Here is a 22,113-nt window from a genome sequence, read left to right as displayed (position 1 = left end):
TGCAGTATCCACATTTTCCAGAAACTGCCAGCTCACGTTGGCTCTGACTCCATTTTGTGGTTGGAGCTGCTCTGATTACTGCTTAAATGTGCTTTTACCCGTGTGAGAGGATACAATGGGTCTTTCATACTCATTAGTGCAATGAAACAGGCTTATTTTTAGGACATTACTGTGAGCCCGTCACAGGCATACTTTTCCACCGACCTAAGAATGTGAAACTCTACTTTAGTGTTGCACCACACTCCAGAATGTGAGCTTAATGATATGTTATAAATTCGACATGACGTGACAGCCGGGGTCAATGTGTGGGTCAAGCCTACAAGCTACAGTGATTTGCAGAGTCATGCTAAGCTGCATGTCACTGAAAGCAGCACGTGGACGCTTGCAGTGACTCAGGACCTTTTTTGTCATCTCTGTTGTACTATGATACACAATTTAAATCAGTCACTTCGTTGCAATGGTCACTTTTAGCTCTTAATGACAGCAGTAGAAATTATGATGACTGACACATTTTCTTCCTTCAAAGGTGATATTTGTCTTTGTTTTTTGTTGTTGTTTTCATACAGTGATGGCAAAGCACTCCAAATCTAAAGCTCCGACTCAGGTGAGAAAATCTCTCTAATAAGAGCAATTTTATTCTGTCTTTTAATGAGCAACGTCCCCATTTGTAGCAAAAATGTGAATGCCTCACATTACCACGATGAAGTTCTCAAAGTGCAGTCCACCTCACTTTTGCATGTCAGCTTGTAATCCCCACTTCATCCTACAGGGGCCCTCGTTCACTTGCACTTGGCTCAGTGTCATGCAACCAGCACACATGACCAGCAAGCTTGACAAGTTTATTATTATCTATTCATTGTATTGAACCATTCATTGTCTTGTGGCATGACATAATTGTATGTTTCAGCCAATCCCATTGATCTGATCCCATTGAATGTTGCATAGCTAAAGCTAGAGGGACAGCTCACCCCAAAGTTAAATTTGCATTTTCATTTATCCATCTGCATTGTTTTGGTGTGTGTTGCTAAGTTTTGGAGAAGCTGGTCATAGAGATGATGAATGTAATGGAACAACATGGCACTATTTTCTTTCTTTATCACTGCGCAAAGAAGGAATCGTGCTTCTGCTTGTGGACGAGAGGCTAGCTGACTGAGCTAATGCAGCTAATAAACGTCACAGCTCAGTCATTAATATTAACATCCCACACCATCACAAGCCTTGTGTCCAAGTGTTTTTGCAGTGACCTGAAATATTGAGATTAGTCCAAGAAAGCACTGATGGACTTCAGGTCAGCAGCATTTAAAGTAGTAAACTGCCTGCAAATCACAGTTGAGCATTGAGAAGGCATGAAACAATTTCTTTAAAACTCAGTTAAACAAGAAGAGTAATTGACAATATTTTAATGTTTAAAATGTTAACAAGATCAAGCGGGATGACAGTTTTGGAGGTACAGATGTCTCTCAGTGACCCTCAGACTTTTCACTCATAGCCACAAATGTCAACCTCACGGTGGCGCTATACGACAAGTGAGCCGAATTACGGCAACGTCGGTGTCCACTTTGTGTCAGTCCATCAACAGCTGCCAAGATATTTGAATGTGACCCAAACCAAAAGCCACATTTTGGAACCTGATGTTCCTGAAGTGATTCAGCCCACTGCATATCCTGTTTTTACAATTGACATGCGACCCAGTAATAAGGGGAAGTGATGCGTTCAATGTTTCCAGCATGAGCAACACTGTTTCTTTATAAATGCGGGAAGAACCTGCGTTTGCTGAAGCACAAAACAGGTGCATCTACTGCAGTTTGTGCACACACAAGTCACACAAAAGAAATGAAATACACTCATGTAACAGCCTCTGCTCAGCTTGCGCCTCCTCTCGTCTCATATAGTGTCCCTGCATTGTTGATATCATTGCTGTATAATCTGTGTACTGTAATACAACCTCTCAGCAGCTGCAGCTTTATCACGGGGCAATTCCATTACTAAGTATACTGCAAGTGGGCTCATGTTATACTGAGAGATCTGTAGCTGTGCGGTGCTCACTCGGTGCGTTTTGGCACAGCGACTACGAGTGTTGTTGCACAGCGGAGAAGCTCTGTGCAGTCATTGTTGTGCGATAAGTTTGAGAGGCCCTCTGAAATGGCTCCATGAGTGAAGCTCTTTGTCTGTGTGGCACTACCACGCCAACAAAGGTCCATTTCCTCCTGCGGCAGCCAGAGTGGACTCTGCAAGAGACCTGTGAGGTCTCTTGCAGGGACCATGAGTTATCAGCCTGTCAGAGTCTGTTCTGGAGCCCCCTCTTACATAGAAAGTACAAGGGCCCTTTTCAGAGGCTAAGAGAATAAATGTATTTGATGCTCAAAAGGTGGTGAAATGTGGAAAAAAGTAGTCCGTAATGGGACCATCTTCAGCACTATGTGGCCTTTTCTCTTTTTTGAGAGATTTGCCACAGTAACAGAAAACAAACAAACAAAAATCACTCCAGCGTTGCCATTTTGAGTCAATTTTTCTTCCAGTTGTGCTTCTTGTAGTCTCAGTATGGTGTGAGATTCAGTTTTTCCATTAAGATTTTTTTTATCCATACAGTGACATTTCACTGCAGAGCTAAAGTACCAAACAACTCATAAAGGACCTCATATCTTAGTATCTTTGTTTTAGCACTTTGTTTTTACAATTTCACAGACTGCACTTATTTTCCTAAAGCATGTGAGTAATCAACCCCAAATGATTCACACTCTTTTTCCAGCAGAATTTCCTCCACGCTCGTGATGTGGGGGATTTTGCGCATGGTAGCAATTTGTTTGTGTTCATTTGGTGAGCCTTGAATCAAAGGCTGTGGGAGGAAGATCCGTGAATGTTCCCGTCGCGATCTGCGTCCGCTGCTGGTTCAGAGGTCACAGCCGAGCCGAGTGGCCTTACATTTCTGTCCGTCGCTCGGTGTGACATGTGAATGACTTCATTATGATTGCGTGTGATTTTCACCAACTGAGTCAAAGAAAGCCTTGTCCATTTTTGACAATGAAATGTCACTCGTGCGTTCTGTCATTCTGTTTTAACTCACAGCGAAAAGGCAGGACCATACGATGATGCCTTGCAAAATATTTCAGGCCACAAAACACTTAACCGCTGATCACAGCATGACGAGACAAGACAGAAGTTCATTCATCAGGAAAGAAATGAGGGACAGTTTAAGACTGAGAGATGACTAACCAAAACAGCACTCGACACATAATAAACTATAATAACACTGGCATTTAAAATCTTCAGATATAGAAGATCCCAATGATGATGTCAACTGCGAACTTAACTTTCAAAAGCTACACTGTAGGAATTTTCAGTTAGGTACAATAATCCTTATTGGATGTAGTTACATTCATCTTCAGGGAACTTTAGCAGCAGGGAAAAACAAAACCCCATTTGTTTACCTGACAGGACTAATCATAATCAGCGGCCCCTGAATTACAAAGCTTTTGTTCCGACTCATTCAGTGCATGCCAGATATCAAGAGCTGCTGATTTCCAGTAGTGAAATCTGCAATTTGGAAATGAAAGCTGGACTTGGTTCCTTGTCAGATCTGAAACATTGTGTTGTAGTAGCAAAACCTTTACAAATAAAAATCTGTATGTCGGAGAGGCAGAAAACTCATGTTAAACGATTAAAGGTGTCATGTCATTCCAGAGGAAGAAAAAGCCCAAAGAGAAGCCGGTCGCTTCGGTCCAGACAGAGGACATTGTGGTGACGGAGTCTGTGGCCCTTGGACAGGAGCCACCACGTCCGGCAGTGAGGAAGAGGAAGAGACGACCTCTTAAAGACGGGATGGAAACTGTGACTGAAGTGGGATCAAAGAAGGTGAGGAATGTTTCTCCACCATGTGTCATCAAAGGCCTCGTTTCCTGGCATGTCAAGTCCATTTTCTCCACTGGGTTTCATATAAAAAGTCTTCAAGACCGAATTTTGAGGGTGATGAAGCACCAAAGAGATGTTTGCCTTAGTCAATGCCAGTGATTTGAGCTGTTTGTCCACTGCATTCTGATGGCTCTGTGGCAATGCAGAAATGACTAATGCATGCTGATGTTAACACTGTTAGTTCAGCTGGCAGATGGAAGCACAAAGCAGTGTGGTGTTCTGGTACTGATGCTTTTTAGGTCAACCAACATGATTGATTTGCCAGAAGGTGGGAGCAACAGTAGTGACGGAGTAGGCTGCACAAAACAGAAGTATGGTAGAAAAACTCAAAAGACGTCCAAGAAAAGCTTCCGATGTTGCAGACAAAAATGACAAAGCAGTCAATAAAGAAAACAATTAATCACAGGGACAAACGTGGATAACCAGTGGTGTAACTTTTCCTCATTGGAGACATACAGCATGAGCAGCATGAGCATTGACTGTTTGTGTAATCATTCTCACGTTCCTAAAGTTGCTGCAGTCGCTTAGCAGACAGCTAGCAGCTAGCTATCATCCAAAGTTTAAGTTTAAATATAATTTAAATGAGTGAGTTATATAAAAATTCACCTCTCTGCTCTGTACGTTGTCATGAACAGAAAAAATAACTGTAGAGACCAAAACATTTTGTAAACATGTTTACTTCTGCTATAATGTTTGGCATTTTAACATAGGATCTTATGGGCATTGACTTGCCTTTGGAACCAACCCCAAGTGGGCATTTGAGGAACTGCAGCTTTTTTGTACTTCAAGGTTGGCTTCACTTTGGAACCCCAAGAATTTACCTGCTTGATACACACTTTATACTTTATCAGCAACATCACATAAACATGTTTTGTTGGCATTTTGTTGGCATTCTGCCAGTGTAATCAATGTGCTCCTGAGGTATTCAAACACATGCAAAACAACAAGGCACGCATCTGAGTCAAAATTAATGAGAAGTTATTTTGAGTAAAGTAATTTTTATGTAAAAGCACATCATGGGTCCATCTTATTAAAAGTGACTTTTACCTGTAATGGAGTATTTTTACAGCGTGGTCTTTTAATTAAGTAAAGGACCTGACTACCTCCTGGAAATGGGCCACTGTTTGACTGGAGCGTTGTTTGCCCACTTGTTGTGCCAATATGTTTCCCATGCACTGTACATACTGATGCTGACAGCCGATTTACATTTGTTGCCACAGTAATTCTAACATGTCTAAACCGGCCTGCAACCTCAGAGCTCCGCTGCCCTCTGGCTTCATGAGGCGCACTGGCTTGATCAGATTGACCCTTCAGCACAATGGGCACAAAGCAGGCACAGACACCAGCATTCAGTGGTGATGGCACACATCGTTTGGTACCTCCCACTTCTTCATGCCCATTGATTCATTCTCCAAGTGGGCGAGACAAATAATGTAGGGCCACACAAACAAGCAATCTGTCGTTCACGGTGTTGTGATTATGTAATGGCTCAGCGTGACATTTTTTAATTCGACTCAGTCCAACTTGGCCCCATTTGGAGCGAAGAAGAAAAACACGGCACATAATAAACAACTCGCAAGACTAAATGTAATAGATTTCTTGATTAATAGCTGGCAGACACCAGCAAACACGTACACCAGATGAAATTAATTTTATAAACGTTGGCCTTCTTTTCGGTTCTCATATTTACGGACATTTTTTGCATCAGTCCTTCACAGGAATCAGTGAATGTTAAAATTCATGCTGATCAATTAAATTGCAAACATATACAAAATCTATACAGGGAAAACTGGGTCGGCCAAGACTATTTAGGGGTGCTTTTTTGTTGTGTGTGTTTGATTTTACACATCATAATGACAGAACTTAAGAAAAAAATGCTCAGCACAAGTTCCAGTTACACTGAATTTCCAGAGAAACCACATTTCATGGCCTCTTTTCACTGGGTGGTTTTGCTCAGCTGTCATGGAGGCTGTTTAGTTGTCATCGCTTCTTATTATATTTTAAGACAAACCTACATGAAGTTGGACTTGTGCGAGCTTTCTGCAGGATTGAAGAATTGCTCAAAAACCAGGCAGAATAATTATTAGAAACTCAGTTGTTGTTGCTCAATTTAACACTAAAAGCCATTGTTAAGTTGATCTTGAGCTGAAAGGGAACAGAAGTGTCTTCCAGAGTACACACTCAGGGGTTTAAAATGACAGTCCCCTTCTGTAAGTGTGACAGAGTCAGTATAGTCACAGCTGTATGTGGGTTATATGATGCCATCACATCAGCCCATCTGTTTCCACATGCCATACAGACGCTGAGCTCAGCGGCAGCGCGCTGCCATCGTCTCTCCTGTTACAGCATCCTGAGGAAAGAGTTGAAGCCCCAGCCTGCCAGGGCGTGGGACGGTGTCTCCACGCAAAAATAATAAGACAAATGCTTATTTCAGCCACCCTGAGCCCACTGAGAATGTCACTGGTTGTACACCTAAGGATTAGATCTACACGTCCGGACGCACTGAGAAGATTAAAGCTCACTGTGAGGGAAACGCCTGCCTCTGACAGCACGCTGCGATCAATCTGACCTGAGCTCAGTTTTCACATGCGCGCCGAGCCTGCAATCGCATCTCTGCTCTGATCTCCGTGCGTGCCTGCCGTTCGGCGACAACTTCGTCCCTGCTGCTGTGTTCGCTGTGTGGACCGCAGGCTGAGGGGTGGTGAGACTTCCTGCAAGCCCGGATCAGTCCAGGTCTGACCGGATGAGCATCCCACAGCCAGGAGACTGCAGGACGCAGGCGCGACTCCCGCTGCGGCTGAGGACGATGGCTCTCCAAGTTTGAGCGGATCTAACTGGGGCGAATCCGCCGACGGCACCGCTGCAGTAAACGGATTTTGGTGACTGTACACCTGGGAGCAAAACAGCAGTAATCCTGGATATATCAGGCGTGAGTAGACCAGGAACACAGCTCGTTTATTGGTTACGTTCTGCTGCATCGCCATTAATCACATGACTTATTAGATTATTTATTATTTAGATTAGAAACAATCCGACCTGTCTTCACTATGAGAAAAAGCGACGATGTTTTTTGTTTGTTTTTTTGCATCCTCCTGACCTGTCAGACAGCAGGTGCACCTATCAGATGTCTGCCCACTGCGGCTCAGGTCGAAGAGCCTGATTTCAGGTGTGGCGCTGCAGCAGCTCAGTCCCTGAAGGCCTGCGGGATTTAGAGTTTTTTCTGGGAGGGATCCAGACTTGACAGCTTTCACTGTCAAGTGATGATCAACAGATCCACTCCTAATGAAGTCCATCAGTTGTTCACAGTCTGGAGAGAGAGAGAGGAGCCTCAGTCAGCTGTCAGTGTCTGTTCATACCAGCACACACCACTTAACTTTCTTCCACCTCCAAGTCCTGAGAGTTTCAGGAGCATGCTCTCTAATGCTCCTCGGGGTTGCCTGGTAACTACGGCTCACCCCGATGCTTTCAGCTTGCTTGGATGAAGGCCATACAAGAAAGCAAAGCCACTCTGAATAGTAATGGTTTAGAGGCAGGAGGATGCAAACAAACGTGATGATGTTGGTAGGGATTTCGTGCGCGTCAAAGGTCTCTGGGTAAACGCAGCAGGTGCTGTCAGCACCTGACTGAAGGTGCATGTTGCTGTCCAGTAGATTGGTGCTCAGCAGTACGCTAAAGCAGAAATCAGACAGGCGACAAAGAGCCTGAGAGATCCGAAAAGCTCACACTTTGCTGCCTGGCTGACTAAAGCACACTGAGGCTTTACAAGAAGGATTGGTGTGCATGTGTGGTAGCCATCAGTGGTGCCCTGAAGCATCTTGACGTCTCTCCCTCATCTGCTGTGTGTAAGGGCTGTTTTTAGAAACCATGAATTTTTAACATGTCTCTGTATGTGTGCCCTTTCGAACAGCCCAGCCTGCATTTTCCTGAAGTATTCAAACTGTGCATTTTGTTGTGTCTGATAGACTGCAAACGCCCGTGTTTCCATTCAGATCTTCAGATCAGTCAGTGAACTGCCACAGGAACGCATAACATGTCACGTGTTCTGCTTTCAGCAGTTCTGCTGTTAGCAGTTGGTCTGTGACACGCAGAAAGAAAGAAAGACAGAACGACAAGATGATCTCAAACTGTTAAAACACAAGTTTTCCTCACAAGAAAACATCCACACACGTTGATTCGTAGTGTTTCATGCCTTCACTGCTGAAGTGGCCGTCTGCCAGACTGACAGCATGAAGTAAATGTGCTTTGGATTGAGCTGCCTGAATCAAATAATACTACGAGAAATCAATAGTGCAGCAGTAAGTCAACAGGATTAGCATTTAGCTGAATCATAACCTGACTGTGAACTGCGTCTGATGCACGGCAGACACGACTCCTGGGAGTTTGGTGCCGTCTGGTCCCGTCCAATCAGAGAGGCTGTGGCGGTGCAGCCGGCGCCCCTGCAGGGGAGCATCCTGCGAGCTGGATGGTCACCATGGTGACTCAGCTGAAAAGGAAGCTGGGAGCGTGGTGACGTTGTGCTGTGCATCAGCAGCACCTGCCCTGCTCCCCACAGCAGCTCTCTGAATGAGTCAGGCCTCTAGGATTTTGGTTAAAAATACTTTCTTCAGACAGCCGTCTTTTGTCCAGTCCTCTTTTGTCTTCACTGCTGCATGTTAGATTTAAATATAGTGAAGATGCTCCAAAACAGGGCTGGACAGTCATTCAGTTGGGCATCATCACTTATTTATCTTTCTTTTCTTTGATTCTGTTATTGTGCAAAAATTTGTGAAAATCACAAAATTGAATTTTAAAACTAACAGTATGTTTTTGACATTTGTTTTAAATATGTGAAGGGTTTTGCCTGCATAAGAATGACAGCATATGTTAATTTTGCATGTATTTGTCCAATTGTGTGATATGTTGACTTGATAAAATCCTCGATTGATTGATTTCAGTAATAGTTGAAGGATTTCAAGAGCTCTATTAATTGACCTTTACTATCTAAATATCTTTATTATTTATTTATACAGTACACTTTACTGAAACTTTGAGGTCATATTACATTTGTGGCCTGATGTTCTAGAAATGCTGTTCGTGAAACAGCTGAATCATAAGCATGTTGACCCTGGAGGTTGCAAAAACTATTTGTTTGTCTTGTTTATTCTGTAAGTTTCCATTTGCTTGTGTGAGTTGGCTAACACTCTTTTCTTTAAAATAAAGTGTTTATCTTCTACAAGAACACAAGAACAGGTGTCACTAGAGCAGACCAATGTCACTCTGTGAACTCCATCTGCTCTTGCGTTTTCCAGAAAAGTATACCTGAATGTACTATATAGACAAAAGTATCGGGACACCTGACCATCACACCAACAGGGACTTTAATGACGTCTCATTCTAAACACACAGACAGCTTTGCAGCTCTAACAGCTTCCACTCTTCTGTGAAGGCTTTCCACAACATGTTAGAGTGTTTCTGTGGGAATTTGTGCCCATTCATGCAGCAGAGCATTTGTGAGGTCACACACTGATGTTGGACCAAAAGGCCTGGCTCACAATCTCCATTCCAGTTCATCCCAAAGGTGTTGGATGGGGTTGAGGTCAGGACTCTGTGTGGGACAGTCAGGTTCTTCCACACCAAACTCATCCAACCATGTCTTTATGGAGCTTTGCTTTGTGCACTGGGGCACAGTCATGCTGGAATAGAAAAGGGCCTTCAACAAACTGTTTCCACAAAGTTGGAAGCATAGCATTGTCCAAAATGTCTTGGTATGCTGCATTGGTAAGCATTAAGATTTCCCTTCACTGGAAGCCAAGGGCTGAAGAACAGCCCCTGAAAAAGAGGTGTGTCAAGATGCTTCTGTCTATATAGCCTGGTACTTGAAGTTAATATTTGGTGGTTGCATTGCAGTTTCGCAGTAACAATAGCGATAGCTTTAATAGACTCACTCTGTTCTGCATTATTTGTCTTTGTTTTGAGAACATGCAGACTATGGAGGAGGTGAAGGACAAGCCCAAGAGGAGGCCTCTGGTCAGGGCTGCGTCTGAGGAGAGTTCCAGTGATCTGAGTTCAGTAACTTACTCTCCTTCCCCTGGAGACACGCTGCCCTGGAACCTGCCAAAGCACCACCGCATCAAGCGCTCCAAGTCAGCCTCCGGAGACGTGCTGGACCCCGCAGAGAGGGCCATCATCCGCATTGCAGGTACAACGTTCACACGGGTAGAAGTGTCTGTGTCTGCAAGTGCTCATGTGCAAACTGCTGTAACACTGACTGTTCATGCTGCTGCTCACGTGGCGTCTCATCAGGAAGTTCCTCTTAAAGGTCACTTTGACAGGGTTTGGGCTGGGGGCTTTGTATTAGTAAATAACTGTGCTCGAGTTGTGGTCCTCATTGCAGCTGCGGACACGACTGTATCATCTGCTCTTCATGACAGCCGTTGTGTAAAATGTGCACTTTAAAGTTGGACTCTTGAGTTTTTCTGCCAGTGCTGTCAGCTGTTGATTCAGTGTCTTGGCTCGCCTTTGTGCTTGTGTTCTTGGCAAAATCAGTAAAGTAATAAGCTGTGATGCTCCTGGCTGTTTATTTGCCATCATGTGCAGCAGACTCGTGTGCAGGTGATACCTTGGCATGTGCAGGTGTGCACTCTTATGCTCTGATGCTTATATGTTATTTATCATCCGATTGTTGGGTTTAGAGCTATTGATCTTAATTCAATAGACCCTGCAGTGGGTGGATATGTTTTTTAAAAAATCCTTTTTATTTACAAAGAAATGTGAAGCTCTACTGTTAAAAATCTGCGTACGTAACACTGCCTCAGAGACTCTTGCAGACAGTTCAAAGACATAACGATCCCTCATTAGTCTGCGCTAATTTATTTCCCACAGGGAGGGCTGTGAATGTCTCTTTATGGGTCTCTAGAAACCCTGACCAGGTTCCTCAGCTCCTTCATCTCTGTTAACTCTGAACACTGAGGCGGAGCTCAGATGATGCGACTCGCTGCCTCAGCAGTTCCTGTGGTGGGTGTTGGGTTTGTACTGTCTCTTCAGAGACAACACCGACCTCTTCCACCTCCCTTGTCGTCTCTGTTATTGATTTGATGTACTGCAGCAGTTTTCTGGGACTGGGTGTTATCGCCTCCGCACATTCAGCAGCAGCAGCGGGATTGTGTGCGCTTGTGTAGAGCTGGTTGATGAGGTCCAGTTCAGAGATGTCATGGGACGGCAGGTTGTCCCATATGTTCTCATGACTTCCTGTAGCGCCTCTGGGCTCGAGCAGCATGCCGGAGGCTGAGGGAATATAACAGATAAAGACAACTGTATCAGTGTTGTCCTGTTGGATTGCTGCCATAATGGCCTCGGTCCAATTCATTAGCCTCGTGAGACACATGCGAGGCTGGAGCTGCAGCTTTATCTCGCTACAGATGGAGACAGGACCATTTGTTATCACGCTGAAGACAGTTTGAGAGGCAGACAGTGTTGGCTGACAGTAAACAAGATGCCAGTCGGACTGTATCAAGGCCTTTGTAGCTTAACATACTAGTTTGCTGATCAGAAAACTGTGACTCTTGACGGATGCTCTGCTGATGCTGATGCAGGTCAGCTGAAGAGAGGAAGAGTGGAGTCATGGTGGTTTACTTCATCATATGTCATGGCTCACAACGACCACCAGGGGCATAAAGTGACTGACTGAATGAATGATTAAGTAAGTGAGTTTCACAATTAGACAAACATAACAACAATGATTTTCTGTTACAAATAACAGGAATTTCAGGTCCCAATAAACCAAAAACACAGCTGAAATGCTTATTAGCCAAAATTATAAATAGGTCATCTAACCTCATTCACTTCTTTTTTTTTTTTTTTTTTTTTAAAAAATACCAAGCTGTAACTTTTTAGTTCTTTGTTCTGTTTTACAGAACACAGAGTCGAGAACACGTCACAGGGTCTGCAACAGATTCACATAAATTATTCAGACTGCTTTCAACAGTGTGCCTGGTGTTGTTTTTGTCTGAATATTGAATTTGGGTCCATTATTGATTTTACTTTTTACAGTCTTCAGTGTGGCTGCTGCCTGCGTCACCAGTATGTCAGGATGTCTTTTGGACCCTGAGATATTCTGCTGCAGCTGACAAGTGCAAAGTTTGGTTTCTTCTGTCATTCAAACAGTTGTATTATGATTATTTTTCACTACGCAATGAAGCGTGTCCTGTCACTTTCCCTAAGTCGTGTCTGAGTAATGAAGCTGCCTGAAGACTGAAGTGTCTTGCAGTTACCTGCTTTAGAGTGCTGAGTACCTCACTGATCAGGCTGAATGTTCATGAACCAGGAAGCGGGGGGGGTCTGTGCAGTATGCATGCTGGACACTAGAGGACAGTATCCAAAGATAAAGTGTAGTGGAGCATGTCTGCATGTCCCTTCTCTCGTTGTGCAGTGCTGACAGTGTCTCCGTTCATGAACCTCGCATTTGACTCCATATTGAGGACATTTTCTACATGTGTGTGTGGTGCTGACACGCTGAGCTGTGCAGCAGAGAGCAGATGGAAAAAGCTAAACAGCATCTGTTGCCAGGCCAATCAAGGCAGTAAATCACATTTTGATTAAATACACACTGCACGAGCAAAGCAATACATTACTTGTAACATTACAAGCTATGCAACTAATGTAATGTAATGTGATGCATGCAATACAAGTTTTATGTCCTCTAAAAAAATTTGCAAGGCTCTTTGTGTTAACTCAGTCAGTAAATGCATTTGAATAACTCTGAGCTGCATGACTTACTTTAAAGGTAAATTCAGATTAAATTGACCACTTGTGCTTTTCATACACTGTAAGTTTGTCTCAAAATCTTCTATTCTTTGGTCTATTTTTATCTCATTTTGAGCCAAAAGGAAAGTTCCCATAGATTTTAATGTAATGCTGCTAATGAAACAGTATCAGTCAGTGATGCTAATGTGATTACATTAATAAACACAACTTTGGAGCACATTATCACCGCACTGACAATATTTCAAGCAGAAATTGGTATTCAGGCTGCCAACCTGTAAGCAAGTAACCGCACAAAGTCTTACAAACACAAATCAGTGAATACACCCAAAAAAACTAAAGAACAGTTAATGAATAGTGAGGGGGGCGGCCGTGTCCTTCCTTAGACGTGTTGTTATTTTCTTTGATTTTAGTAGAGGCCATAAATTAGTTGCCAGAGAGCCTTTAGTCCGGTGATGTGTGGGAGGGCCGATTGGCACTGCAGTCAGTCAGCAGAGCCAAGGCCAGACATGCGAACACAGAGACAAAAGCGAGACTTTCTCTCTGAGGGACAACATCCGCTGGCCGGTGATAAGAAAACAGCCACACTGTGGCATCGGGAGGTTCGTAAATTTTACCCATCACACATCAGAACCAAACTGTTCTGTATGCTGGGAAAACAAAAACAAATCATGCAGTAAATCATGATTGATCAGTTTGAAGTTGGTAAGATGTGACACTGCCATGGTTTTCCTCTGGTCATATCTCCAGAGATGAGCTGTCACTGATGCGCTTTGACCTGCACTCCCCAGAGGTGACTTGTCAAGCTGTTTCTGCTGTGCAGGGACTTTGTTTTCTTTGATTCTGCAGTTTCACTTCCTGTAGGTGGATCTTTTTTTCTCTGGCTTTATCATGGAGGCTGTCGCTTAAACTGAAAGGCTTTCTGTTACTCCAAACAAGCCGCTGATGCAGCTATTTTATATAAGCAGTGAGGACTAGTTTGGTGTTCATTAGCTTCTGTTAAAAGTTGACTCAGTTTACACTTACATTAGTTTTCTTAAACTACCCACGTGCATCTTGGAGTTAAAAACCTCCAGCCAAAGTGCTGTAGGTGCTGGAACTCATTACAGACGAACAACACATCATTATCGTTCCAACTCACTTTTAGGTCATAACTTACTGGTTGGGAAATGCTGCACTTAGTTTGGTGTCTCAGTGCACTCATGAGTGTTGAAACATTCTTCACATTCCTGACGTGAAGGATTTACGAATGTAAATTTTGCAATTTGCAGCTTAATTCTGATGAAATTCTCCCAATTCTGCTGATAGCTGAGCAAATAAAAACTCCCAGCTGTATGAGAAAGTGATAACACACACACGTGTGTGTGTGCTCGGGCCGCGACGACGTCTCTCAAGTTTTCCTGTTAAGAGTGTTGAGGCACTATTGATCTGATTTTAATGGCTTGTGTCTTTAATTTGTGTAACATTTTTGCAAGTCTTTAATTCAAAATGTTATGATGAATCCCCAGTGATTTCCGTGATCTGTTTCTTTTAAAGGTATTAGGTTCTGTAGGCGCTGTATGAATTGTACTCCTTTATAGTCACTTTATAAGAGCGTCATGTAAATGTGGATGTAAATGTGGATGTAAACAGCTGGAATCAGACTCCAGCCGGGAGACTTTTAGTTACTCACATCTAAACCAGACCGGGACAGTCAAAGTTGATGGATGCTGTCAGGTTTAAAATGATCACCAAAGTTTTTGATGTTTTGGAATATCGGAAACAAATATTATGACAGTTCAGTTTAGTGTGGCACAAGTGTTGCTTTCTGATGTTTTCCACAGGAATTTGAACTTCTGTCTAAAGCTTTCAGCTTTAGTCTCCTTTGCTGTGGTGGTTGTAACACATCCAGAGTTGTTTCACTTGGCGCTATGTGAACCAGGACTGATCCAGGACTGATCCAGAACTGATCCAGCGTTTTGTCCTGTGCTGAAGAGGTGTGGTTCTCTGGCATTTAAACTCACCAAAATCTGCCATCATTCAGTTTCAGAAATATGACGTGACTGAGAGGAGGGCCATGCGACTGGTCAGGGAGTTTATTTTAAAACTGTGAATAGTACAGGATCCACTTGGAGAGCCTTGCCCCAGTTTCTCCAGCGGCAGGAACTCGAATAACCCCACGCAGCTCCGTCATTTGTTTTTTCATCGAGGTAGCCATGTGTGTCTCTCGATCAGGGGTGGAGTTGCCTCTGCTGTGTGTGTGTGTGTGTGTGTGTGTCTTTGTGGGATCTGCAGCTCTGCCTCAACTGGTATCTATCTTTGTAGTGTGTGTTTGCCTCTGTGCCTTTAAGAGGGAGGGTCTGCTGTGTGTGTGTGTGTGTGTGTTTCTCAAGCAGAGGAGGGGAGTGGTGGTGGTGGTCTGGAATGAAATGTACAGCTTTATAGAGGGAATACTGTGACTGATTGTGGGTGAGGAAGAAGGTGGGGACAGACAGATAGGTGGACAGACAGCCAGCAGGGGTTTTTATATATCAGCACAGAGGGGGGCGAGTCAAACAGCGTGTGTGTGTGTGTGTGTGTGTGCTTGAAAGAAAGTTTGAAGACAGAGGAAGGTTCCCTGATTGCGACTCAGTCTCAGACAGGCCATGTCCATGCCCATGTGTGACCCGGGTCAGCGGCTGTCAGAGGAGCAGGACTATGTGCAAGCCTATGAGAACGTCAGAGAGAAGTATAAAGGTAACTGCACCTCACTTTTCTCCACTGGAGTGGCTTTCACTGCTCAACTGACAAACACGTTGACAGTATGTGTGTTTGAATGGGAGGTTTGGCGTGAGTGAATGCAGGTTCGACTCACTTCACTGGCATTAGTTGGTTGTGTATTGATTTGTACAGATTTGGTTCAGGAGGGATCTCTGTGAGATGTAGAGACAGGAAGGTTAATGTTTCCACCATAGAAATTATACTGAATTGCTGACTGGCGCCTTTGCGCAGAGCTGCTGGAGAGCCATTAAGTTCAGCATCAGATCTTTGTTATTGTTATAGAGCGGTGGAAGTGATTCGCAGTGCTGTCACATTCATTCACTTCACTTTTAAAACTGTGGTTTCCCCTGTGGTTTGGTGGGGTTTAAAGGAGAGAAGTCCTTCTGAGATACAGGAGCCCGAGCTGTGGCCTTCAGGTTAAGCGATTCAGTATCAGTAAAACCCAAAGGAGTCCCGTGCTGCCGTCTGTGTCCTCTTTTCTGGCCTGACAGCCTCCTTTGCATACAGGGGGAACCGCCGGTGGCCACTGAGAGGTGAGACATTTGGCCCATGGTTGAGTGGCACAGGTCCAATGTGGCTGATAAGAGCTACCAGCCAACAAGGTGGTGCTTCAGAGGGACATTGACCTGATTGTGTCTCCGTAAACTCTGCCATGGCTCGATAGTGTTTTTCCTTTCAGAAAGCAGACACAGCAGGCCGGATCAGCATCAAGATGCTCCTGTTCCTGTTCCTGTATCTGCTTACTTCACAAGTCCAAATTTGACCAGTGCAAAACTCGGGAGGGAATCATTTTGTTTGTGTCCTGCACAAGAGCACACACGACCCACATCTCTGCCGCCAGGTTCACACCATTTCGCAAGATCAACAGTTGCCGATAGTAACACGCGAAGAAATATAGGAACGCACCTGCAAGTAAAGAGAAAGACTGCAATCTAGCAGCAACAATTTAATAATGTTATCAATGTACAATTTGAAATATTAAAGAATTATGAATCATTGAGTTTATGAGGAAGGAAATGCATTTAAAACACACATTTACTTCTTGTCTCTGTGTTTTGTGTTTTTTTGTTTGTTGGCCAAAAAGCTACTTTACTGTATGTAACCACTTTTTTCTTACATTTTAGATTAAATGATTAATCAGTTAATAGGGTTTAAAGGCTTTAAAATAGGAGCCATGTGACGCACCTTTACAGTATTTGCTTTTTGTGTAAACAGTATTACGTTCTAATCCAGCACTAAAATCAGAAATGTCGAAGACGAGCAACATGCTGAGTTTTGACCAGCTGTCTGTTGCCTGTGTGGGTCACCGTCAGGCTCAGTGTGCAGGTGAATTACAGCAACACCTGGAGGTGGTGTGCACTGCGACACAGACTGGCAGGAACACCTGTGCTCTCTTTTCCAGGTGACATGCAGGAGGACACAAGTGACGAAGCTGCTCTCTTTGCAGAGCCGTGAGCCTTATAGCGTGCGTGTAATTGTATCAATTAAATGCAAGGCTTTGAGAAGCTGCATGGATGTCCCGGTTAAAAATAAGTTAGAAATGAAAACAGAAATCATAACTGTGGGCAGACTTTCCACCCCACTGACAGCAGACTATCAATAAGGACTCGTCTTGGGGTCTATGTTGGGAACAGAATCGTGGCATGCAGTCACAACAGTCTTGTAATTTTCTTCCCATGCGATTGCCTACTGTGCATGTCACTGTGGGCAGCGTTCCCGCCGAGTCGCCCTGGCACCGGTCTGGTGCTCCACGCCCCTGTTTTAACCTCCAGTCCCTCTGCCAAGATCTCACTTCCTGTTACTCTTTCTTGTTGTTTTTTTTACTTAGATAACTGTTTATCCAGAGTAAATGGGCACAGATCTGAGTGAAAAAGAGAGGTGGAGTATGAAGAGGGTGGAAGTTGTTTTCATTAGCTGCTCCTTGTGACGTGAAGCCGACTTTTAAGCCGAAAGTGTGTTTATTGTTTTGAGGTTTGTCATGAGATGTCAACTCTTTCTCCAAGGCTGTTGCTTGAGTCTGTGTATAGATGTCAGATATGGCCTGTTTAATACTGTTAAGTGTGCCATAGTCAACAAAGAAGAGGAGGATTGTGTGGGCACCACCAGGTGTTTTATCAGTTTTATCAAATTCCTGTTACCTGACAGTGATGCATTCTCTTCTGCTTTTACTGCTCGTGTTGACACTGGTTCAGAATCCTCAACACTCATGACAGATAGACTATATGGACAAAAGTACTGGAACACTGCTTTTCAGGGTTTGGGCTCGGCCCCTGACTTCCAGTGAAGGGACATCTTAATGCTTCAGCATACCAAGACATTTTGGACAATGCTATGCTTCCAACTTTGTGACAACAGTTTGTTGAAGGCCCTTTTCTATTCCAGCATGACTGTGCCCCAGTGCACAAAGCAAAGCTCCATAAAGACATGGTTGGATGAGTTTGGTGTGGAAGAACTTGACTGGTCCACACAGAGTCCTGACCTTAACACCATCCAACACCTTTGGGATGAACTGGAACGGAGATTGTGAGCCAGACCTTTTGGTCCAACATCAGTGTCTGACCTCGCAAATGCTCTACTGCATGAATGGGCACAAATTCCCACAGAAACACTCCAACATGTTGCGGAAAGTCTTCACAGAAGAGTGGAAGCTGTTAGAGCTGCAAAGCTGTCTGTGTGTTTAGAATGAGATACCATTAAAGTCCCTGTTTTATAGACATGTGTCCCAATACTTATGTCTATGTAGTGTATCAGATCCTGAAAAAGGTAACCTTGTTGTATTTATATATTTCTTACTGACAGTGTGTGTGTGTGTGTGTGTGTGTGTGTGTGTGCACCTATATCACACATATTTTGACATTAAACAAATTGTTATTCCTCTCTTGTGAGGTCCATTTGCATAAGTTATTGCAACAGGTGAAATTCAGCTTCCTGTGGGGACGGTTACATTTGGCTGAGTGGAACTCCGTGTTATAATAGCAACTGAACGGATCTATTAGTGTAAAACATGCGGCTCTGCTTTAAATACTCACCACAAATATATGCTGTCAAGTTATTCTGGTCGAAAGACAAACTAAAAGGACTCCTGACATTTAGCTCACTGAGGATGGTTGCATTAACTTATGTAATTAAGTGCCGATCGTCCTTGGAGCATCAGCGCACAGGGTTTGTGCTGTCAGTGTCTTTGAAATACAAATACGTGCTGGATATCTCTTTTCAGAACGAAGCTCCTAAGAATACAGTTGTTTGGCTGCAGTGTTCATCTGCTCAATGGAAGAGCCTGGAAAATCTGATCTACTGAAGCAGGAACATTTCAGGGTGGAGGGAACTCAATAACGACTCTCTCAAATACAATATAACGAACTTAGATTCACTAATAACTCGAGTGACCTCCCTTGACACTCATTTGGCCCTGACAGGAGTTTGCTCAGGTCTTTTTAGGGTGGACTTCTTACTGATGTTGACCTCAAGTACACATTCTTCATCTGGTTAATTTGGTGATTTTGCTGCCAAATATCCCAAGAACTTTTTATCTGATTTTGCAATAAAGATTATCAAAGTTCTAAGTTCACTTTTGTAAACAACTGCATTCAAAAGAGGAAGATTCCACATTTGGTGAAAGTTATCGTGGGAACCTACTCAGACAAATTTGGGAAGTCATGCTGCACACCTGTAGAGTGAAGAAAACTGAAGAACTTTTCATTTTCTCCCATTCCTGATCTCATCTTTTAGGAAAACTGTGGCAGGTTTCACAAGATGGAGACACAAGACTTTAGTCCTTGTTTTTGCTGATCTGATCTTTGCGTTTGCCCCATAAAATGGATGATTAAATTCAGCTCACAAGGTGGATGTTTGATGCATTCAGTGTCCCACTCCCCCTTCTTAAACACTCTTAAATAAGTCAGTGCACCGGAAAACCTGCAGCAACAGCAGTGTGTGTCTTTCTGTGTGTGTGTGTGTAAATACCAGCGAGCTTTGCTGTTAAAAGGGCTGAGATAAGTTTGTCTTATGAATCACTGTTGGGCCCGAGCGTCCGCAGAGAAACCCCCTCCGCACTTCACTTCCAGTACTTGCCTCAGATCGGTTTCATGCAACTTGACCTCGCATTCAAAAATAGTAACAGGTTGTGTGTGCGTGTTGCACGCCTAAGAAAATCACTCGTATGTGAACCAATCTGTGTGATTGGTCCGACCAGCAGGTTGCAGATAGAGGAAATAGTTCTCCACGTGCCGCGGCGAAGCCAGCGCTAACATCCAGTCGTACGCCTGCTGTGTAAACGTGTTTTAGATGATGTATCGAGTCATATATGTTCTTCAGAGTGAAAACTTACCTACCTGAGTCTTCTGACTGTCAACATTATCATCGCTGTCAGATGAAAACCTGACTAAGTTTGAGCTTGACCACAATGTATTTTTTTTAAAGTTATATTACTGAAAATGTGGAAATCACTGAGTTTCATTCAATTTCAGATGCAGTTTAGTACACTTGTGTGTTGCTTTAGGGCCTCTCAGCGTGATGGCCTCCACTGACAGAGGACATACTCATATATTATCTCCACACATGTTCACACTCACACTCGATCCCACAGTGCCGTGCCCACAGCAGATTACCCAGGAGTCTGTGCTGCTGCAGAATCTTCTCACCTGTCTTCTACTTCACATGAGTGTGTGTGAGATGACCCGTTGGGTTTCTGTCTGTTCACATGTGCAGCTGAAACGTATCGTGTGCTGAGTACGTGACGATGATGTGCACTCATGTCTGTATGTACGTAACTGGACATGAGTGCATGGGCTGTCCAGTGATAGCATATCTCCACAAATATGAACCAAGAAAAACAGTTTTCACATTTTAAAATAAATGAACCAATTAACTTCTTTTTAAAATGAGCAGATTTCTAATTTGCACTATAAAATAAAATGGTTAAGACTGAACAGGTGACAGTTGCCTACAAGGCTACAAGTTCTCATTGAAAAAGAAGCAAATCCTCACATTGTAAATGCGGTATCAGTCAGTTTAACTGGTCATAATCGTATGATTTCTGCTGGGACAGATGAGCACCTCATTTGATCATTTCAAGGACCTCAGCTCGAGGAACAAGTTGACCTGCTGGTTATAAACCTTTTACATAGCCGCAAAATTATGTATCATGCACTTTTATCTGAATATTTAGGGGGGGGCGCCAAACTGAAACTATCCAAGACATAGAAGATAATAAAAATAATCAGAATTTAAACTGTGTGCACAATAAGTTCCTGATTCTGATTGGTAAGAGGTCTAATAAACATATTAAACATCATACTGACGTTACTGAAAGAAGAAGAAGAAGGCTGTTATGCCTGCTAACGGTGGGAAGCCGATCTGATGCCACCATTCCTGCAGTAAAGCCAGTTTGTCATTGGTTGTGTCACTTCATGCATCAGCATTAGATCAGTTGAAATTCCCTTTGATGACACCAAGATGTAATTGGTTTCTTTACTGTGTCTCTGGTTTCATATACAGAACAATTTCAGGTCCACAGATTAAATGCAAATCCCAAGCCGCCGTGAGGTGAACTCGGCCCGGCAGAATCTGCTGGTGGGACAGGAGAGGACGGAGCAGAGCTGCTGTGACTGCCATGGGATTTGTGTTAGAATGGAGGATTAGTGTCTTCCCAAACCCGGCGAGTCCATAACAGCTGACTTTAATTATGTAACCACGCTGCAAAATATTCACTCTACCAGGCTATTTTAATCCCTAACTGAATCAGAAAAGCCTTCAACGTCAAGCTGTGGGCTTCGTCAGGAGTTTCATGCTGAATCCCATAGTTTTGTAGAACTTCACACATTTTAATGTTGTTATTGTGGTACTGTGTTGTCCCTCGGCCCAGTTCTTGCCTTGTCTCAGGAACCCTGTCAGGGACTGTCTTCACATTTGGCACAAACGTCTACTTGCAGGACTCAAAGGTCACTGCAACCTCACAAAACATGTTTTAGCCATAATTCCAGAATTGGATTGGGCCGATGAAAAAATCTTGAAACTGGTGTGACATTAAGCCGAGCACCAGGCTGTGTGTTTGATGGTTTCATAATATAGTGAAGCTCTCACTTCTTTGTGTTAATAGTCTAAACTAGCAACTCTGAAAACCTGTTTCAGGGAGATTCAGTCAGATGCAAACTGTTGTTGTGCACAGTCGAGCTATAAAAGATTCAAAAACAGACTAAAATATCATCCCAAATGGTGATTTGCATGCTGTGGTGTTGCCTTTAAGAGTTCTGTAGCCCCACATAAGTTCATTTATCGATTAATTGCGTCCTTACAACCAGTCAGTACGACTCACCAGTCTGTTTGTTTACAAAATGCCTCCCTCATCCCTCAGCCTAACTTGTGTACAGTATATGAGGGTCCATGGAGGTCGTGACCTCACGTCGGTCCCGGGGTGTGGAACAATAGCGCTAACAGCCTGCTTCTGGCATGCTACAGTAAGCCAGACAAATGCCAGGAATGTCAGTAGCGAGCTGGCTGGCATGTACGTGTACGTTTTTCAGCTGGGCTGCCTTTTCCGTGCACACATGGCCGAAAAAGAATGAGTGTGTTGAGTGTTGGGCTGTTGTGTTGATAAAAGTAGAAACCAGTGTAAATAAGATAATAACACAAAAGCCTCTGCACTTTTCGGAAGCTATTTTGTTTGAAAATACTGTGTACGTCGAGCTGCGTTCACTGACAGGTTAAAAAGGGGTAAATTTTGCTGTT

General features: G+C 43.6%; 1 protein-coding gene across 4 annotated transcripts in view; it reads left to right on the top strand.

The window, feature by feature from the left end:
• Positions 1-3,733: 3,733 nt before the first annotated feature.
• The window catches only part of pleca (plectin a), an 88,010-nt gene continuing 69,630 nt past the window's right edge, over positions 3,734-22,113 (top strand). The window contains exons 1-2 of one of the 4 annotated variants that reach the window (XM_046416881.1): positions 3,734-3,852; positions 9,874-10,087. In XM_046416881.1, the coding sequence (XP_046272837.1) occupies positions 3,820-3,852; positions 9,874-10,087 (247 nt within the window). In that variant the 5' untranslated portion in view covers positions 3,734-3,819. Of the gene's footprint in view, positions 3,853-6,502; positions 6,839-9,873; positions 10,088-15,102; positions 15,364-22,113 lie in introns of those variants that run through there. The other 3 variants (XM_046416872.1, XM_046416873.1, XM_046416879.1) reach the window with 3 other exon arrangements.

This window comes from Scatophagus argus, chromosome 17, assembly GCF_020382885.2.
Source record: "Scatophagus argus isolate fScaArg1 chromosome 17, fScaArg1.pri, whole genome shotgun sequence".
In the NCBI taxonomy this organism is placed as follows: domain Eukaryota; kingdom Metazoa; phylum Chordata; class Actinopteri; family Scatophagidae; genus Scatophagus; species Scatophagus argus.
Note: the sequence above shows the minus strand (reverse complement) of the source record. Positions and strands in the feature narration are given on the sequence as shown.